The sequence below is a fragment of the Cottoperca gobio genome, chromosome 24 (genome assembly GCF_900634415.1).
Source record: "Cottoperca gobio chromosome 24, fCotGob3.1, whole genome shotgun sequence".
Classification (NCBI taxonomy): domain Eukaryota; kingdom Metazoa; phylum Chordata; class Actinopteri; order Perciformes; family Bovichtidae; genus Cottoperca; species Cottoperca gobio.
Genome location: NC_041378.1, coordinates 20,616,491 through 20,635,717, shown reverse-complemented (window position 1 = coordinate 20,635,717; position 19,227 = coordinate 20,616,491). Strand labels below are relative to the sequence as shown.

Below are 19,227 nucleotides of genomic sequence, written 5' to 3'. Positions count from 1 at the left end.
CTTCGTCTGTCTGTTGTTGTAGACTGCTACTTGAAATACATAATGGAAAATACTGCCCTCTAGTGGGTATTAAGTGCATTTGTACAACCAAATAGAGGATGAGGAAAAAACAAACTGGGAACTCTGAGAATCATGGATTTTTTCTTTTACAAAGCCTATCTTCAGTCAAAATGACTTTAAAGAATAGTAAACCGACACCATATTCACAATTATTCGTTGTTTGGCATGTCATTGTTGCCTATTCGTATGTAACCATCATCAATCAAAGATAGAGTGTTGTTTCTTCTTATAATTTGTCTAATTCTGAAGAAAATAACTTTTTATGTATTAAAGTAATGGTCAACATCATATGTATCTGGAGAGCTATTTATTATTTATTATATAAGTAGGCTCTTTAACGACGATTATGAAAATGAATTTGAAACTTACGTTCTAGTAAGGCAAATACGCAGTTTCCATGGTATACGTCATCAACACTCGACAAAATACAGTCGAGGCGCGAGATGAAAGAGGCGTTCAAACGTATTTTCTTAAAAGTCGTTTAATGGACATTTCTTGACAAATGTTAACATTAAGTATTACTTAACTCTGAGTTATAAAGGCTCCATACTGCTGCTGCCATGACACAGTCAGTTGTTGTCCAAGGTAAGTTAAAATTCGAGTGGAGCTCATTAGTTAACTAGTTTACTAGCTAGTTTAGCTGTCTTGCAATTTTGTAGATAGCCGCTGTTGACTTAATTTGCATTGCTTAGTTTATTGAGTTGGTTTAGCGACGACTGATTTAACGAAGGGTTGATACATTTTGCTTGTGTTAACTAAACTTGAATGCGTGTTCCGCAGTTGGTCAGTGTGGCAACCAGGTTGGCTGCAGGTTTTGGGATCTTGCTCTGCGAGAACATGCCCATATTAATAAAGTAAGTACTAATACAATACAACATAACTCATTAACTAGTCAAACACGATCATGCGGAAAGTACACATTTAAGTAAGTACAACCTTACATTGCACGTTTACATTGTATATGTACAATAAGCTTTTTTCACAATTTATATATATACATGTATTTATTTATATTTATTTATTTATATATATATATATATATATATATATATATATATATATATATATATATATATATATATATATTTATTTAGAGAGAGAAAGATAAAGGAGTCAAATTCCTTGTATTGGTACACATACTTAGCCAATAAAGGTGATTCTGATTCTGAAAACGGACTTGTACAGGTATCCCTAATATCCTGTGTTTTTCTCCTATTCAGAAAGGATTGTATGATGAGGCACTTGGTAGCTTTTTCCGAAATGTGGACTCAAGGTAATCACACCTGCTTTCATCCAGTAACTGCTACATGAGTTGAGACATGTGTCTCCATACAGTGGTCCTAATGTAGTCCTGTTGTGTTTGGTTTACTTTTCCAGAGATTGTGATGGGGGAGCCTCTGTAGTTGGTGGGAGAATCCAACATCTGAAGGCTAGGGTAAGTTCTGCTCCTACTAGAAATCGGCTTGAAATAACTTTCTTTTTTATCCTCTGCTCTACACAAGGAGTCAGGGTTGGATTCTGCGTTTCAGGTTTGTCACCCATTGGTTAGGGTTACAAAAATGAGTTATGAAATGATGGCAGGGGTCAAAGGCACGTGCTCATTGTATAATAGCAATGACTATATGTGCTGCCCTCATACTCACATATTTGAATCCACAGGCGGTGCTGGTGGACATGGAGGAGGGTGTGGTCAATGAGATCCTGCAGGGCCCATTGAGAGAAATGTTTGACAGCACTCAGCTCCTCACAGACGTGTCGGGTTCAGGCAACAACTGGTGAGAGACAGACTAGCTACAGGATCTCTGCTCACAAGCTCACATGGCAGCAAGCAACTTCTACAATGCATACATTTTGGACTGCCAGTAAATTTCTGAATGTTCCAAATAATATTTTCCCTTGGTTAGAAGAATTAAAACCAGCTATCTTATACGGCCACTACATGTAATATTCCCAACAATATAACTGAGCAAAGAAACAAAAGATTACTAGTGGTATAGTAGTCTTAACAATTGTGTGATGATCCTTTCCACTTGTTTTTTCTCAAGTCTACATAGTGCAATTTGGGGGAAAGGTCAGAAGTGCTTCTTCACATGCTAGTGTGGTTTTAGTTTGACAGACATTGTTAAAAGAGTTATGTTAGAGCTGCGATTACCACAGCATATCAAAGGCCTTGTTCTGCATCTTATTCTGACGGTCACATGTATAAAAAACTGACATATTCTTACAATAATTGTTTTTATCTTCTCTTCTCTGATGTTTTTATTCCCACACAAACTCATTCACACTGCTTGTCGATCATTCCATTTGTTCCACCACTTGTAAAGTTTGCCAAATGAATATCTTTTCAGTTTTTGACCCAAATTAGAAAATGAGTTTTCATCATTCTGTGACAGAAGTTAATTTATGGATATTAAGTATCACCATATGAGTTTAACAGAAACCTGCAGCCCATTTCTGCCTCAAAAGAACCAAGACACTGTTTTCAAACTTTGCCCTTAATTATTATGCTTCGTGTTCTGCAGGGCGGTTGGACACATGACGTATGGCTCAGCCTACAGAGAGCAGATAGTGGATAAGCTGAGGAAGGCATCAGAACACTGTGACTGTCTTCAGTGCTTCTTTCTCATTCACTCTCTGGGAGGAGGTAAGGCACACGGATAGTTTGACCCTATCAAGCGTGCTTTGATGCTTAAAGAAGGTTTGCCTCTTTAAATGACTAATGCACAGATTGGAGTGTGTTCTGCATTAAATCTCAGCTCCAGCAACTCCAACAAGCCTTTATTTTAGTCAAAGCATTTGGAGTGACACTATTTCTTTAAAGCATGAATATATCTCAGTTTTACAAATGCCCTGGTTACATGCCCAATAAATGTGGTTTCTCTGGGGAAAATCAGGTTTCTGCGATAACTTCTACAATAATTTTTGATACCATGTTTTTGGTTTACATGATATTGAAGAAATGTGGTTACGGCAGAGAGTAAATGCATTGATTATGAATTTGAGGTACAGGCTCTGGCCTGGGGACCAGAGTGCTGAGCCTGCTGGAGGAGGAGTTCCCTGAGGTGTGTCGAATTGTCACCTCCATCTATCCATCTGCAGAGGATGATGTCATCACCTCTCCCTACAACAGTGTCCTGGCTATGAGGGAGCTTACAGAGCACGCTGACTGTGTCCTGCCTGTTGAAAACCAAGTTTGTGCATTTTCCCCTGTCACCTCAAAAATCTCTGTAATAGGAACAAACTGAAATAATCAATATTAAGAAGGATTTGTTTTCACTCACTTCTCTCCAGTCGTTGGTCGACATTGTAAACAAGATTAAACGTATGTCTCATGATGGAAAGCCAGGGTCGGTGATCAAGAGCGAAAGCACCGTCATCTCTGGGCAGGGCGGGCTCAGTGGAGCAGAGAAGCCCTTTGATGCCATGAATAATATTGTGGCTAACCTGTTGCTCAATATTACCAGGTATAGTATTTCTGTTTGCTCATATACAGACGAGCCCTGTCTGCTTAGGGAAATGGGGCCTGTCTCACAAGGTTGATTTCATTACATGCTTAACATGCCATGTTTGTGGCACTGTTTTTTCATTGGAGTATAACGTTTAGGAGGTTACAGGTTATCCAATTTCGTAGGTCATCTAAAACACCTTAAAGTCTGATCTGACATGGATATTACTAATTCATTGAGTATTACATTGTTATACAGTGAGTGTCTCATTATAAAAATGCCTTTTGCTGCTAAATCACTACTTAAATCAGTTTTCCCATGCCTTAAGTGTTGATTTGTTTCAGCTCAGCTCGTTTTGAAGGATCTCTCAACATGGATCTGAATGAGATTGCCATGAACCTGGTCCCCTTCCCTCGGTTACACTACCTGGTGCCCAGCCTCACCCCTCTCTACACATTGGCAGTCAATGTCCCCACCAGAAGGTCTGCTTCTCTGTGTGTGTGTAGTGTGTATGTATATATATGTAGTGTATGTATAGTATTATGTGTATGTGTATGTATATGGTATGTGTGTATATATCTCTATATATATATGTATATCTATACTATATGTCATATATCTATATATCTATTCTCTTCATCGTATATGTCATACTATATATATGTGTAGTATTAAATGTCTCTATATCATATATAGATATAATTATATATCTCTCTCTATAGTCTACTCTATATCTCTCGGCTCTGCTCGTCGTATCTCTCTCGCTCTCTCTACCGTATCTCATTCTCTCTGTTCTATCTCTCTATTGTCTCTATCTATCTCTCTCTCTCTGTGTGTGTGTGTGTCTCTCTCTCTCTCTCTCTCTCTCTCTCTTCTCTCTCTCTCTCTGTCTCTGTTCCTCTCTCTGTCTCTCTCTCTCTCTCTCTGTGTTCTCTCTCTCTCTGTGTCTCTCTCTCTCTGTGTGTTCTCTCGCTCTCTCTCTCTGTGTGTTCTCTCTCTCTGTTCTATCTCTCTCTGTTCTCTCTCTCTCTCTCTCTCTCTCTCTCTCTCTCCTCATCTGTCTCTCTCTCTCTCTCTCTCTCTTCTCTCTCTATCTCTCTCTCTTCCTCTCTCTCTCTCTCTCTCTCTCTCTTTCTCTCTCTCTGTCCCTCTCTCTCTCTCTGTCTCTCTCTCTCTCTCCTGTGTCTCTCTCTCTCTCTCTCTCCTCTCTCCTCTCTCTCTGTCTCTCTCTCTCCTCTCTCTCTCTCTTTCTGTCTCTCCTGTGTGTCTCTGTGTCTCTCTGTGTGTCTCTCTCTCTGTCTCTCTGTGTGTCTCTCTCTGTGTCTCTCTCTCTGTCTCTCTCTGTTTCTCTCTCTCTGTCTCTCCTCTGTTCTCTCTCTCTCCTCTCTGTGTCTGTCCTCTCTATCTCTCTCTCTGTCTCTCTCTCTCTCTGTGTATCTCTCTCTGTCTCTCTCTCTCTCTCTCTCTGTGTCTCTCTCTCTCCTCCTGTGTCTCTCTCTCTCTCTCTCTCTCTCTCTCTCTGTCTCTCTCTCTCTCTCTGTCCTCCTCTGTCCCTCTCCCTCTCTCCTCTCTCTCTGTGTGTCTCTCTCTCTCTCTCGCTCTGGTGTGGTCTCTCTCTAGCTCTCTCTCTCTCTCTCTCTCTCTCTGTGTGTCTCTGTGTCTGTCTCTCCCTCTCTCTCTCTCTCTCTCTCTCTCTGTCTCTGTGTCTGTCTCTCTCTCTCTCTCTCTCTCTCTCTCTCTCTCTCTATCTCTCTCTCTCTCTCTCTCTCTCTCTCTCTCTCTCTCTCTCTCTCTCTCTCTCTCTCTCTCTCTCTTCTATATATATCTAGCGTGCGCGGTGCGGTTTCTATTTAGTTCTCCCTTCCTTTCTTCCGCTCTGTAGGTGTGTGTGTGTGTTAGCTGCGAAGCCCCGCCCTTCGTAAAACGGAGAGAATGTGAATGCGCAAAGTAGACAGTAACGTGCACATAAATTAGATCAATAGCATAAGTGTTTAGTTGATTTAATAAAAGAGCACCTGTCAATGTGAAAAGTGAGTTGTGAATAAAAAAAATATTTATTTATTTTATTTGAGGGAAAAAAAAAAACACCTTGAATTTCAGGCAGGGCGCTGGGCTCCGTTGACAGGGCGCAGCGCCCTGCCAAGACAATGGTAGGGGAAACACTGGTGTTGCTTATAAATATCTTTGATCAGGACTTGTTGGATAAATAAATAAAGGTACAAAGATGATTCCTTCTAAAACATTGCTCCCAGTCAAACTTAACTGTACTTGAAATCCATTTAAGGCCATTTCGGTTACTATAGCCAGTTGTCACGGCGTGCGTCCCTCGTCTCAGACCTCATCCTGACAAGTGTGAAACTATAATTCATAAAGTTGGCGGTATTTCGGGTCGGGTTGTTGCGTGGTGGATTGGCTCATAACGGGTTGGGTGGGGTAATAACATCCCTGACTCGTATCACTAATAGCCAGTAAATAGAGACACTCTGGCTGAACAAGGAAACTACAAAGCTTGACAGGATGTAAATGTAATATCTGAAAGTATTGTAATTTGTGTACTTTTCTGTCTCAAACTGCCCTCTAGACTGGATCAGATGTTCAGTGATGCCTTCGGTAAAGACCACCAGCTAATCCGAGCCGAACCGAAGCACTCCCTCTACCTTGCCTGTGCCCTCATGGTGAGGGGCAACGTGCAGGTGTCTGACCTGCGCAGGAATATCGAGAGGTAAGAGCACCGTCCGGCCTCTGTCTTCTGCACCGAAACGCCCAATAAGTCAGTACACCCACCCTGATGGGCCCAAAGGTGACCTTCACAAGCGCTCTTCCAAATAGTACCCCCATTCAGCACTGACCGCAATCATTCATGACTAGTCCATTCAGTACCCACCTCTCCTCAGCTCACCGCTCTCCCTGCACACCTTGTTTTCATGTGGCATGTTGTCAAGAGAAACTGAAACAGAAGCTGCTATGAGAGCACATATTTGTGCGTGACCACGGTGTAAAAGAAGAGTGAGGGAGGAGGAGGAAACTTTATCCAGCAAAAGACTCTTTATGGCACACATACTGTATATTGCAGCATATTTTGCTGTTGGTTATGACGGGCAATACCAATAAATTTGTTGACTGATTAATCGTTTCAAGCAAAAGTCCCAAATATGGTTGATTACAGCGGCTCAAATGTGAAGATAGTTTTCTTTTCTCTATTGTATATCCTAAGATTTTGGAGGCTGGTTTGAGAAAACGTGATCTTTAAAGAACTGTGAAACTGAAACTGTGATGGACCTTTTGTTAGTATTTCTGACATTTTATTAACCTAATTATTAATTGGTTAATTAAAATAAAATCTCAAGTTATATGTGTTGAGATCCTTCACGGGGGCGTTACCATTCTTGTGGTGGTATCAACATGCTTCTTACAAATGTCTCCTTATCACAAGATAGCAAATAATGTTTACAAACGGTGATTTTGAACTTTTTTAATCGTCTCTTAGACCGTTGTATATTTTTCCATCACTGAAATGTAAAATGGTGCCCCATGAAACCTGTAATCCTTTCAATTTCCTGCAACACTTTCTTGTATTTTATGTGATTTTGTCCCTGCTCCAGACTGAAGCCTTCGCTGCCATTTGTTTCGTGGAACCAAGAAGGCTGGAAGACGGGCCTGTGTTCAGTGCCTCCTGTGGGTCACTCCCACTCCCTGTTAGCCCTGGCCAACAACACGTGTGTGAAGCCCACATTCATGGAGCTGAGGGAACGCTTTACCAAGCTCTACAGGAAGAAGGTACAAGTACAAGATTCGGAATGTATCATTTATCAAACCATCAAAAGAGCTTCTTGGTAGACCTTGTCAAATGTGAGATTACTAGTTTTATTTTATTTTATACACACACACACACACACACCAGGGAATGGCTCAACTACCATCGCCAATAATTACTTTTACAGTTTAATCTCCCCAAACACTTGGATCATTTGGAGAAGTCACTGTTTTGTAATTGCTCTCTTGCATTAACATCTTACTAATGCTTTGAAATGTAGATGGCCTGTGTCATGGACTTTTTTATATATTTATATATATATATATATATATAAACACACACACGTATATAGTGATGGACATTTGTCGTTTATTTTTGACATGTAAGAATGAGATGATTCTATGGCAGATACCTTTTGTATGTACTAACAGCACATTGTGCTCCCTCTGTTTTTTGAAGGCTCACTTACACCACTACCTGCAGGTAGAAGGGATGGAGCAGAGCCTCTTTTCAGAGGCCATCAGCTCTCTCAGCTCCCTGATTGAAGAGTACCACCAACTGGATGCCACCAGGGGAAGATTCATGCCTGACGCACCCAGACTGAGCATCGCCGTATGAAGAGCCGCTTTGTTTAAGTCTGTTTCTTTGTCTGTCTCCTTGTATAGTAATGATTCTTTTTTTTTAATAAGGACTTCACACAACCAAACCCTTTGTATATACCTTTATAAGTTATATATCAACATTTTCTAATGTATGACCTGATTTAAAAACGTCTATCTGAAAACAATAAGCAGGAACATCATGTAAAAAGAATGTAAGAGTTGTGTGACCTGATCTGGCTCCCTGACCATAACATTATGAGGTACTGTTAATGTGTCAACGTCCGCTGCTACAGCTACTGGACATATATCGTGGTGTTATTCCACATGTCCTGAAAACAGGGTTCATAAATATGAACTAAAACTTATTTATTCAATGATCCAGCCTTTCTTCTTTTTGTAGTTTCAGTTTGACTTGGTCTTTTTTGATATTTTGTGAGGCACACACCACTGCTGAGGAGAACTAAATGTTTGAATATATAAAAGTTTGCATATATTTCAGTCTTTAGTCTGCCACAGCGGAGCTCATATCCTGCATTTGTGTTTCTGGACTTCTTGGATGGATCCATCGGTTAGAGTAACCGCAGGTCAGAAAACATGTCACCTGGATCATTGCACTTCCTCTGGCACACGCAGGATGTTATCCACTGCATCTTCCACTGTGTGTTGGAGCCTCCCTTGCACGTGAAGTTGACCTTGATCATGCGTGACTTGTTGGGGACACAGCAGCGCTTGTCTGTACAGACACCGCAGTACGTGGGCTTAAACTTCTTGGTACTAGTACAGCCCGAGAGTGTCAGCTTCTCTGCTTTCTTTGCTTGAAATTTCGGCTGGCATGTCTTTCCCTTTGTCGCCTTTCGAGGGGAAAACAGTGATTTTATTAGTACTTAACTTTTTTGATTTTATATAATACTATGTCCATACTTTGATAGAATTTGACTAACTTGTCACCTTGACACTCTTCATCACGCTCTTCTCACACGGCCGCAGCAGACACAGGCGTCGATCCTTCCTCATCTCACATTTGCTGTTGTCGTTGTCGACACGCACAGAGATGCCCAGGCCGCACGTTTTGGAGCAGGGGCTCCAGGGGGTGGTCTGGATCAGACAGTTCTTCTTCCAGGCTAAAGGAGGATCCCTGTAAGCTTTCAGTATTACAGTTAAAGGGCACTGTGTCAACAACAACCTATACAAAGAACTAGTCTGCGGGCCACCATGCTGCCGCGCAGAGCACACACACCAAATACCTGCTCTTATCCACCACAAGGGAATTCATTTTCCTCTAAATGTTTCCTTTGAGCTGTACTTACATGGGTTAATTACAATGAGTAGAGTAGAAAAAGTAATTCAGCTGAACAAATTATATATTTTAGAAATAAATCTAAAAAGGTTTCAGTTTCACGGAAGTTATCCCAACCGAATAACTTAAACAGCAATTAGCGTTCCACTCTCCGTAGGTTTCTCTATAAACACACACCTGACATGTACGTAGTATCCTGCTGGTGCTTCTTTGGGCTCTGGCCACTACGAAGGCCTGCTGGCATGTTGCCCATCAGCGGGGCGGGGCCCAAGAGAGCGGCAGGCTTCTGGGTGAAAGCAGGGGTACAGCCGATGGCTCCAGCAATACATGTGCACTTATAGAGGGGGCTGGGCTGGAAACCTTCTCCGTTCTCATAGTGGGCCCCATTGAGGTCACAGCCGACTGCCATCATGTCTGAAAGAGAGGGAAACATGTCGGGGCTATGTTGATACATGTTGCTACTGTGAATGTGAAAAGCTGCATAAGATAAATAGATGTGGTCTTTTTGTGATGGGCCATGAACTTTATAACAATTATTTTCACTGGCATACAAATCTGCCATTCATTTCTTTACAAAAATGTATTTGTACAATAAATGTAAATACAAGTATGGCAATGTGTATACATTAATGTTGTGTAATATACTTTTGCCAGTCATTTTTTGTATAGCTGCTTCACAGCCTAAAATGAGTTTTATATTGCGGGTACGTGCATAAAGAGTTAAACGTTAGCTGTGCAGGAGGCTTTATTGATATGAATTTAAGTGTGTGTTCCGTCAGATGCTTGTGAAATGTTGGACTCAAAAAGTAGCCTAACATGTATTAAGGAGGACTCGCTGCTGCGTTCAAACATCGTGTCCCATTCATTCCTATGAAAGCTGCTCACTCAGTGGATAATTAGAAAAAGCTAAAAGGTCTAAAACTCCACATGGAAACTCCAGCTGTTCAGATACGTAATATTAAAGGACTTGACCGGGATACCCCTAGTTTGTGATCTTGTATATATTTTATATATGTTCAACAACGCAGCCCCCTGCATTCCTTTTCTTAACAGTCCACACCTAGTAATTCATCACACTGACCGTGCAGGTTTAAAACAGAAAATGGGTAGCACCTCTGTTACTCTGACCTATTGAGCTATCCTACCATGTCTATTTTAGGAAAAGATGTGAGCCACTCACATGCACACACTCCGACCTCGTATCTTGGCTGGTCAGCTGAGAAGTCGCAGTACATGCTCTTGTGTGGGTCGCAGACGTCCCTCTCGTTGCACGGCTCTCTGATCTGCCTGGCACAGCTCTTGCAGCAGCCACACCCGTCCAGGACAGAGCTCACTCCCGGGGCACAATGGGGTCTTTCCCGACATTTACAGGGCCACTGACAAAACTGCCGCCGCTCAGCCACAGCCCGCCCACCTCGAGGAACCAGCTGCCCATTGTTCTGAGCCCCGCTGAAGCACTGAGTGAGGAGGAGAGAGATCCATTTTGAATGAGATTTTGTAAACCACACTCTTCTGGTGGATTGGAAGTAAAGCGTGCTGCCTTTTATTAGATGTCAATGTAATGTTACTTTTGGAAACCTATCAAACATGCTAAAAGGGACATTCTGAACTCCACACCACTGTTTTGAAACCTTTATCTAGGCGTGCTTAGATGTTCCAAAGTCTTTTCATTCTTGACAAAGCAGCTGCTGCTACTGTATTACATGTTGATCTGCTCATCATACACAAATAGCTTTAAGATAAACAATAATCCACATTTCTATTATTTTCACTTCTGTATGTTTTGCAAGGAAAAGGTTTCTATCAAGGCCAGTTCAGAGTACAAGACATGAGTAAGCAGAAGACCCGTCACATTACATTACAGGTCATTCAGTAGACGCTCTTATCCAGAGCGACTTACAGTGAACTAACTACAGGGACAGTCTCCCTGGAGCAGCTCAGGGTTAAGTACCTTGCTCAGGGGCTCAATGGTGGCAGCACTGGTATTGAACTCACAACCTTCTGGTGTTCTGTTTGGAAGCCAGACCACTAGACCCCACTCAAATCTGAAACTTGTTGCAATTACAGATTGCATTTTATATATTTTATTTTACTAAAGTTAAGCATATTGGTTGTAAACAAGAGATGTGTACAGAGGACATATGCTAAAATGCCCCACTGATAAAACTAAAAGAAGGAAAGATAGGTAGCTAAATTCATATTTGTGTCAAAGTTGCCTCAGAAAACTTTGGAGAAATGAACAAGAACTTTGAGAGTACACAACCGTCCCTCAGCTGCTTCATGCCTCTTTAAAAAGACCCATACCAACATTGAATGTATGTCTATCTTCTGCCTCTGTGCCATAGAGCTCCCTTGTCTAAAAAAGCTGACATGTTCCTTCATTACATGAACACACACACACACACACACACACACACACACACACACACACACACACACACACACACACACACACACACACACACACACACACACACACACACACACCGTCCTGCTGCCCCAAGTACCAACAAATACACCCTTTACTTTTTTTAGGTAAATATACATACATATATACATTGGTGACAAGTGGTGACACACACAAGTGGGTAGTGAGAAGAGACATTAATTGTTGCTTTTGGTCTGTTAACATGATTTGTTAATAGCAATAATATAGAATATATCATTATTCTTTAAACCAGCATTAACATTTTTTGTGTGATGTTTCTGAAAGCAGGCTGTCGGCACTGTGTCTAAAATCTTCCTTGTTTACTCATTCACTACTCCCTAAATAATACACTCAGTAGTTTACTCTATAGTAAGCAGTAAATTGAGATTTGACACAATCTAACATCATGATTCTGCATTACGGGTGAAGGTGTACATGTTAGCATCTATAAAGTAGAACATGTTGCTTTGTGGGATTTTTAGCCGTTGCAGGGATTCTTGAGGCTTTCTACAGTCAGTTTTAATTTTTAATTTAACTTAAAAGCAAAAGATACTCAATGCAGACAGAAATATTAAGCCCAATCAGCTACAATCTCAACATCTTTCTTTTCACAACTACCACACATTTGATCGATTATGTTGACATCTCCATGTTGTAAACCTTCAGCATAACTGCACATAGAGTAAGAAAGAGTTTAAAAAGTAAATCTATGTTGAGGTGAAAACTGCAGATAGCTTGGGGACAGTTTTTAAATATTCTAGTGTTCTTGTATTCCTGTGTTCATTTGTTTGATTTGCATGGTATTTGCTATGATGAAATCTACGCGTGGTGCAACTTGTGCTCCAATCCCCCTCACTACTGTTCAAGGGTCGCTGAGGGTTATGCCAAAAATCTGAAGCCTGTCTGCCAGGTTTACTGAATGAACTCATTTCATGGTGTGAAAATGGGTCTGTAGGAGCTCTGAAATACAAAGACCTCAGATTTCACTCCCGTTCTGCAAGTTTACTCCTGAAAGGAGAACTTTACTTGAACCCAATAAAATGAGAAGAATACCAGGGAAAAACAATATTTTTTTCTAATTATTTATTATTGGCCACCTGATTATTATTTAACTATATTTAGAGTCTAATAATGAAAATGAAAATTCTGAATAATGGTATGCAGAAAATCAAAGCACCTTGTCTATGTTCCTGTTGCTCCAGATATGGCAGACCTTTAGTGTCTCAAGTGTTGCCCTGTCAGGTCCCCTGTCTGTCTGTAGTGGTAGAATAGAAAAAGATAATGCACTTCTTACCTGTTGAGCAAGGATGAGCAGAAGGGAATGGCAGAGAAGCGATAGCATCTCTTAAGTGAGAAGGTTTGTGTGAGCTCCAGGAGGGCGCAGGGGGACGAGGGAGCTGGAAGGTGGGATTTAGAGAGGAAGACTGGCAGAGGGATAGAGAGCGGATTGGGGGAAAGAGATTGGGAGAGCTGACCTGTCGGAGAAGGAGACAAAGCACCCCTCTGTCTCCTTTCCAAACACACCTTTCCCTGCCTCACTGATCCAGAGGGGAAATATTTGTCTTCATAACTGCTGGGCCACTCCAGGTCCTGCCCACTTGTTTATTCTTAGTCGGCGGACCTCGCTCACATTTATCTGGATGCAACTAACAGTTAAATCTATAAACCATGTGTGACAGGCTGCTACATACTGGAGCACTCAGTAAACAACACTTTAAGAAATACTTTCTAGTTCATTCTTTAATGGACAAAAACTGAATTTTTAAATAGAATTGTAGTTTGTAAATGCATTCACTGTTTGTTGTTTGTTGCATTTGGTGCCTAAACTGTATAGTCCCACTTAATGCGGACTGACATGTATTTGAGTTCACATTCCATTATTATTTACACTGAGTAAAGAGGTGCCTTTTAGAGCCAGCCCTCCACCTCCATCCAAGTAAAGCCAACGCCCCTTCAGGAATTCACATGGACAGACGAGACTGAAACCTGCTTATGTGTAATGTTTTTATTTCTGCTATACCTACTATCACAACTGCTTGTACTACCAACAATGAGAGCCCGAACAATACTTGATTTTAGAGCATTCTGATCACAATATATCAACCAATGTTCGATGCTAGCGGCCAAAAATGTTGATGGCAATGTCTGTCGGTCCACAACTTTGGTCCAGACTGATATATCTCTACAACTGTTGGGTTGCTATGGAGTTTTGTGCAGACATTTATGGTTCCCAGAGGGCAACGACCTAAGTATACATGTATATATACACGTATGTATATACTTCCAAGCTTAAACTGAACATACTCATGCTGAAAAGTGCTCTACTTTTAGTCTCAGCTGGCTTGATGCACAGTTAACATTAGCTCTGTAGCACTCCACTATGTGTTTCCAATAGTGAGTGAGGACTGTGTGCCGTGGTGTATAATGTTATTGATCGTCGGTGGTATTCTGTTGACTATTGCAGTCGTAAGCTGCTGCGGTCGTAAGCCATCTAATAAGGCTTTTATTGCACTGACTGGTGTCACTCCCAATCAACATTAAACAATTCTCACTGGTACATACATTCTAACTGTAACTTTCTCCGCTGACAACACTGTTTGTTCCCCTGTAGAATAATATAATAGCCACATCGACGGGAGGCCGATATAGCTATTTTAGTAAAAAAAAGTATGGGAGCTGATATATTAACTTTCCTTTTATTCTGAAGTTGTAAAGGAAGCAAGGGAAGTTCATATCATAAAGCCTTGGAGGGGGGAAGTGGATGAATGAACCTGGTTAAATCTGGGACATTTTAAGAAGTGAAGCAAACATGCCCATAACAAGGTAGGGGTCATTTCATTGGTCAACACTACACCTGGCATTCTATTGAAAGGGTTATTCCACAAGAAATCCAAGAGCAGAGGACAAATCTGAGCGCAGGCCATTCACACGCGCATAGAAGCAGAGTGTGAGCAGGAGCATGCTCTCAAATTGAAAAACTCACTGAAATCTAGTCAAAGTATGGTCTGGGATTTATGTCAGAAGTGCAGTGTGGTCTGGCATCCGGACATAATAAATAAACATACATTTTATCTGTGTGTGGGGGGGAGGGGGCTCATGTGGACGAGAGTGAGAGAGAGTAAACAGAAGTGTAAACATGACACAAAACCTTTCTTTGGTAATGAAGCTGAATGTAACTGTACAATTCCCAGGTGTATTAGTGAAGTGCACTGCACACTGGATTGTAACAGTGACAAAGAGTGACGGTTGACTCATATATGTTATATATGTTTGGAAATTAAATGTGTGTATTGTCAATGTGCTGAATTTTTAAGACTGATAATCTGGCCATGGGTCACATACAGCTGAAGTTACATCTAGTAATATTATTTATATTTATTTATTATATTATATATATGTTGCTGTCTGCCACGGCAGAACGTTGCCAGCAGACACTGATATATCCTTTCACTTCCTCACCTCATACAGACAAGCAGCTCTGTCTCACACACACACTCTTTGCTGAGCTATATCGCAAAGGTGCTACTGCGGTCATTTCATCCCCGATTTGTTTTTATAGCTATACAGCCCTGTGTTGATTTAATGATGTTCGGTTTGGTGAGAGGTTCGGCCACCTGAAAGATGAAGAAATACTGGCTATTTCCTCATACCCATGAAACCTTTTGCCAACACAAATACTTGCGTACTACACATATAGCCTGTATCCCAGTAAGAATGAGGAAACACTTTAATTTGGAGTTTTATTTAAAGTTTTCAATATAAAACAATGTCAGCTTTTTTCAGTTCTGTCTTAAAATATCATGGGAAATCACTTTTTAAACTTTATTTTCTTATTTAAAAACATATCAACAGTGCTCAGATGAATACCAACATTTAATGGTGTCCATCTACAGCTGTATATACTGTATGTATCATATGTATATTAGCTGACTGAACTCAATACTACTTGTTGGTGAAAAAAACTTACAAAAAAGTAGCGCAAAATATCACAACCAGCCCAAAACAGTTTTTACCTGACCAATTCAATTCAATGTGTGTCATCTGTGTGTGTTCACTTCTACATTTTCAACTTTGTCAGGCAAAATCATATCCATGTTTTATGATTTTGATGAAAGAGGTGAAAAGTGTTGTTGTTGCTACCATGTGGGTCGATATGTGCTGAGTTGCTTCAGTACCAAGTTGACTGTATTCGAGAAACTGCTCTTTAACTGCAACTCTTTTCTGACATGATTTGGCTTTGGAAATATAAACCATTGAATAAGATTTTACTTGTAGACCCTTCACAGAATGAGACTTGAACATGGGAGCTCCACACCTCGTCAAAGAATGCCAAACGTTACTCATCTACAATTTTCCTGGGAGCTCTGTTCCAGGTTTGTGAATGGTTTTGATAGTGATGTCCGCTTTGAGCCACGTAATAGTGTGAGAGCAGAGCAGCAGCTGAGCCATCCTCACACAGCGGCTCTTACCACAGAGTGCAAACGCCTCCCTCCTGCTTTAGTACACTCCCATCACTCCCATGAGAGGACTGAATCAGAGCTGATCAGTTACAGCATAGCACATTTTAAGTATTCATCTACAAAAAGCCAGAAAGATGAACTTTGATGAAATGTATGGGTCAGTCTACCTCAGATCTTTCTAGCATTTCACATGCTGGTCTCTGTCTTCACTGGGGCTGTTCCACCGCATTTATGCCGCTCCTTGAGGTCCCCAGCGGGCTCTCCGGTCTCTTCAAACTTCAACTTCAGCCCTCTGTCTGCCCCTGATGGCCAGTCTGAGCTGTCCTGCACGGTTCCCTTGAACCACAGCGGTGCTGTAGCTCTCGGCGATGGACACCCTACTGAGAGCTGCTAGGGGGGCTGGGATTACAGCCCAGAGACCTTCCAAAGAACCACAGTAACTGAGATGAGTGAAAAACCAACCACTTGTCCGGCAGCCTCTCAATTCAGGATTTGAATTGACTGAATATCTACGCTTTCACCTAATGTGTTTACCATGAGGACTCCATGCAGTTAGGAATTTGGAGGGGCTCAGAAGTTTGGACTCCTGCAGTGCATGCATCTTCTGGCCTTCCCACACACCCTGTCTTCCTGCCATGTTCTGTAACTCATGAACCTAAGGGGTGGGCAGCCAGAGCAGTTACATAAGCAAAATGATGCAATTGGACAAAGCAGTGTCACATGTGTCAACGTGACAAGTGAGCTGCAGTGACCACAGACAGTCAGATTTGCAGTTGAATTAGAAGTTTCTGGAAGTTTAGAAGTTGGCCAGTCTTCCACTGTGGCCCTTAATGGGAAGATGTCTGAGGCTCTGCAACGTTCCTGCAGTGAATACTATAAGGACCTTATACTGCTGATAAATCTCCAACAGAGCAAGTCTCTTTTGTACAGCCTCAAGAACAAAGACTGTAGCTGGAATCTATCCATTAACACAAGACTAAAACTCCAAAAGCGTAGGAGGTTCTTTACACCACCTTTCTGAAAGTGTTAAACAGAACAAAGTGATGATTTCTTGATTCCTTAAAAATAAAAATGTGTCCAAGATGGATACAAGAGGAAAGGCCATGAGGTCATTAAAACCAAATGGTTTATTCTCTTTGGAGCATCAATGTGCTCTGTAAGATGAAAAGATCTTTTACATCAAGTGGTGCTAATGGAGCGTTCAGAAAACAAATGGTTCATCCACTGGGGAACATGAATGTGGTCAAGAATCTGCCCCTTTTTTATGGAAAATTAAATGGAAATTATAGCCTAATGGTGGAGCAACAGTAAATGTCATGAAGAACCAAATCCTTACAATTCATCCTCTGGGGATTTAATGGATGTCCAGCCACTAGTTTTGGTGTGGGTAACATGAATCATCAGACCAAAATTCATGGCAATCTGGATAGTAGTGAGGTCTTGCTACTCTTGACCCACAATTTTCAGGATTTCATTCTCAGGCTAAGTAGGTAAAAATGAACTGATGTTTTGCCTGAAACACTTTTATGTGCTTCTTGCAGTGGGACCTGGTTTGTGAGAGTGCCAGCCTGATCAACATGGGACCGAGTTAAGAAACATCTGGTCTTGTTCCAGGTACAGTCACAGGATCATCATTCTCTTTAACCTGGCTATCCAGGCCGTCTTTGGGGTTGGGGCTGCTTTCGGCCCTAATTTCTACGTCTACATTGCCCTCCACTTCATGGTTTGGAACATCCATTTCTGGTGTCATCATGAATGCCTTTGTCCTACCTACGTCAATGTCTTATAGAAAGTGATCTGCAATTTTTTGTCTCTGTATCCTAAACTAGAATAAGTTATCAAATGATTTATATTAGCCAAGTGATCAAACTGAAAAATGTATTGTGGCAATCAAGCAGTTCAGATTTTGGTCAGGAAGCCGATAACATGTTAAGTTTAGATAATTTTATTAAATTTGCAAATCTTAAACCACTCTATAAATGCTTACATAACCAGGTTTGCTTTGTGGTTTCACTCGTAGCTCAGTCATTTGTAAGGTACCCTTGTGTAAATCCTCATTTGGACAAATCATTCTGTTCAGGGGTTCAACATTTGGAATTCCCTACCAACAGAACTCAAACTGGATTGTTTCTGCGTTCATTTTAGACTCAAACTGAACAGTTTTTGAAGGGTGATCAGTCATGTAGTCGTGAATGATCTGATACTTATTGTTTTATGGTACTTTATTGTATTAGTTAAGTCTTGTATTGTCTTGTCTGTATTTTCTTGTTGAGTTCTCAGTTTTGTGTTTTAATGTACGTTGGTATTGTTGAATTTGTGTTTGTTACTGTCTTCTGTGTATTTGTTGTTGAGTTTTATGCATTTTAAAGGCCCATCTGGCGTAACGGTACGATCAAGACAGAAGGGAGGTAGGACTCAATTGCACGACACAGAGGCAGATAAATGTTGAATGGAAATAGTCTTTACTGAAAACTTTGCAGTTGATATGGTACACGCATAGACAGTTGATCATACAAAGTATCAAGGGGTAATCCAGGAGCAGAGTCGGGTCACGGAAACAGGTTTGGTATAGGGGCAGATACTCAGCGTAACAGCACAGCAGACAAGGATCAGGCAAGGGCAGAATCGAGTCACGGAAACAAGGTCGAGGAAGCCAGGGAATCAAACGCTTGGGAAAAAGGAAACAGGAAGACGGGACTAATGCTGGAACTCTTGACATCAAAGTACGAAGTAGAACTGGCAATGAGAGACAAACAAAACAGACTCTATATACACACCAAGAAGTGAGAGGGAACGAGACACAGGTGAGGACACTAACGAACAGATTGGGAACACCTGGGGGTAGGAAGTAACATTAACTTTAAAAGCCAACAAAATAAAACAGGAAATACAAACACAACACAAAACATCTAACGAACAGGCCGAGACTTAATATCTAGAGCAGGCATTGCAAATTAGCTTAGGCTATAAATGCTGTAGTGTGGAATTGGTTTATGCTACATACCTGTGCCTATACAAATAGAATATGTGTATGTATATATATATATATATATATATATATATATATATATATATATATATATCTAACCAGGCAGTTTGGTTTGTTTTGGTTTGCACTCCTGATCCTGATCCTGTTTCCTGTCATCGTCTCCCCGCTTTCCTCCTTTGCCTACTCCTTGC

At 41.1% G+C, this 19,227-nt stretch overlaps 2 protein-coding genes across 4 annotated transcripts; one reads left to right on the top strand and one right to left on the bottom strand.

The window, feature by feature from the left end:
- Nucleotides 1-433: 433 nt before the first annotated feature.
- On the top strand, nt 434-8,239 carry tube1 (tubulin, epsilon 1). 3 transcript variants are annotated; one of them, XM_029462790.1, is made up of 12 exons: nt 434-645; nt 841-914; nt 1,281-1,333; nt 1,438-1,495; nt 1,720-1,835; nt 2,583-2,704; nt 3,070-3,251; nt 3,352-3,524; nt 3,851-3,988; nt 6,088-6,228; nt 7,109-7,283; nt 7,720-8,239. In XM_029462790.1, the coding sequence occupies exons 1-12, from the start codon at nt 621-623 to the stop codon at nt 7,876-7,878; spliced, it is 1,416 nt and encodes a 471-aa protein (XP_029318650.1). In that variant the 5' UTR covers nt 434-620; the 3' UTR covers nt 7,879-8,239. The 3 variants fall into 3 exon arrangements, with proteins under 3 accessions (XP_029318650.1, XP_029318651.1, XP_029318648.1); XM_029462791.1 differs by having other exon boundaries at nt 435-645; nt 3,160-3,251; XM_029462788.1 differs by having other exon boundaries at nt 436-645; nt 3,064-3,251.
- On the bottom strand, nt 7,969-17,785 carry ccn6 (cellular communication network factor 6). Its single transcript, XM_029425914.1, has 5 exons — nt 17,666-17,785; nt 10,340-10,616; nt 9,337-9,573; nt 8,811-9,004; nt 7,969-8,713 (listed from the first exon to the last, which is right to left on the bottom strand). The coding sequence occupies exons 1-5, from the start codon at nt 17,783-17,785 to the stop codon at nt 8,432-8,434; spliced, it is 1,110 nt and encodes a 369-aa protein (XP_029281774.1). The 3' UTR covers nt 7,969-8,431.
- Nucleotides 17,786-19,227: the final 1,442 nt, after the last annotated feature.

Coding starts and splice junctions, on each gene's coding strand:
- tube1 (XM_029462788.1), top strand. CDS start 621: ATGACACAGTCAGTTGTTGTCCAAG. Junction 1,334..1,437: donor TTCCGAAATGTGGACTCAAG/GTAATCACACCT, acceptor TTACTTTTCCAG/AGATTGTGATGGGGGAGCCT. Junction 3,252..3,351: donor TCCTGCCTGTTGAAAACCAA/GTTTGTGCATTT, acceptor ACTTCTCTCCAG/TCGTTGGTCGACATTGTAAA.
- ccn6 (XM_029425914.1), bottom strand. CDS start 17,785: ATGGATGTTCCAAACCATGAAGTGGAGGGCAATGTAGACGTAGAAATT. Junction 10,617..17,665: donor AGAATGATGATCCTGTGACT/GTACCTGGAACA, acceptor CTCCTCACTCAG/TGCTTCAGCGGGGCTCAGAA. Junction 9,005..9,336: donor GGATACTACGTACATGTCAG/GTGTGTGTTTAT, acceptor TAATACTGAAAG/CTTACAGGGATCCTCCTTTA.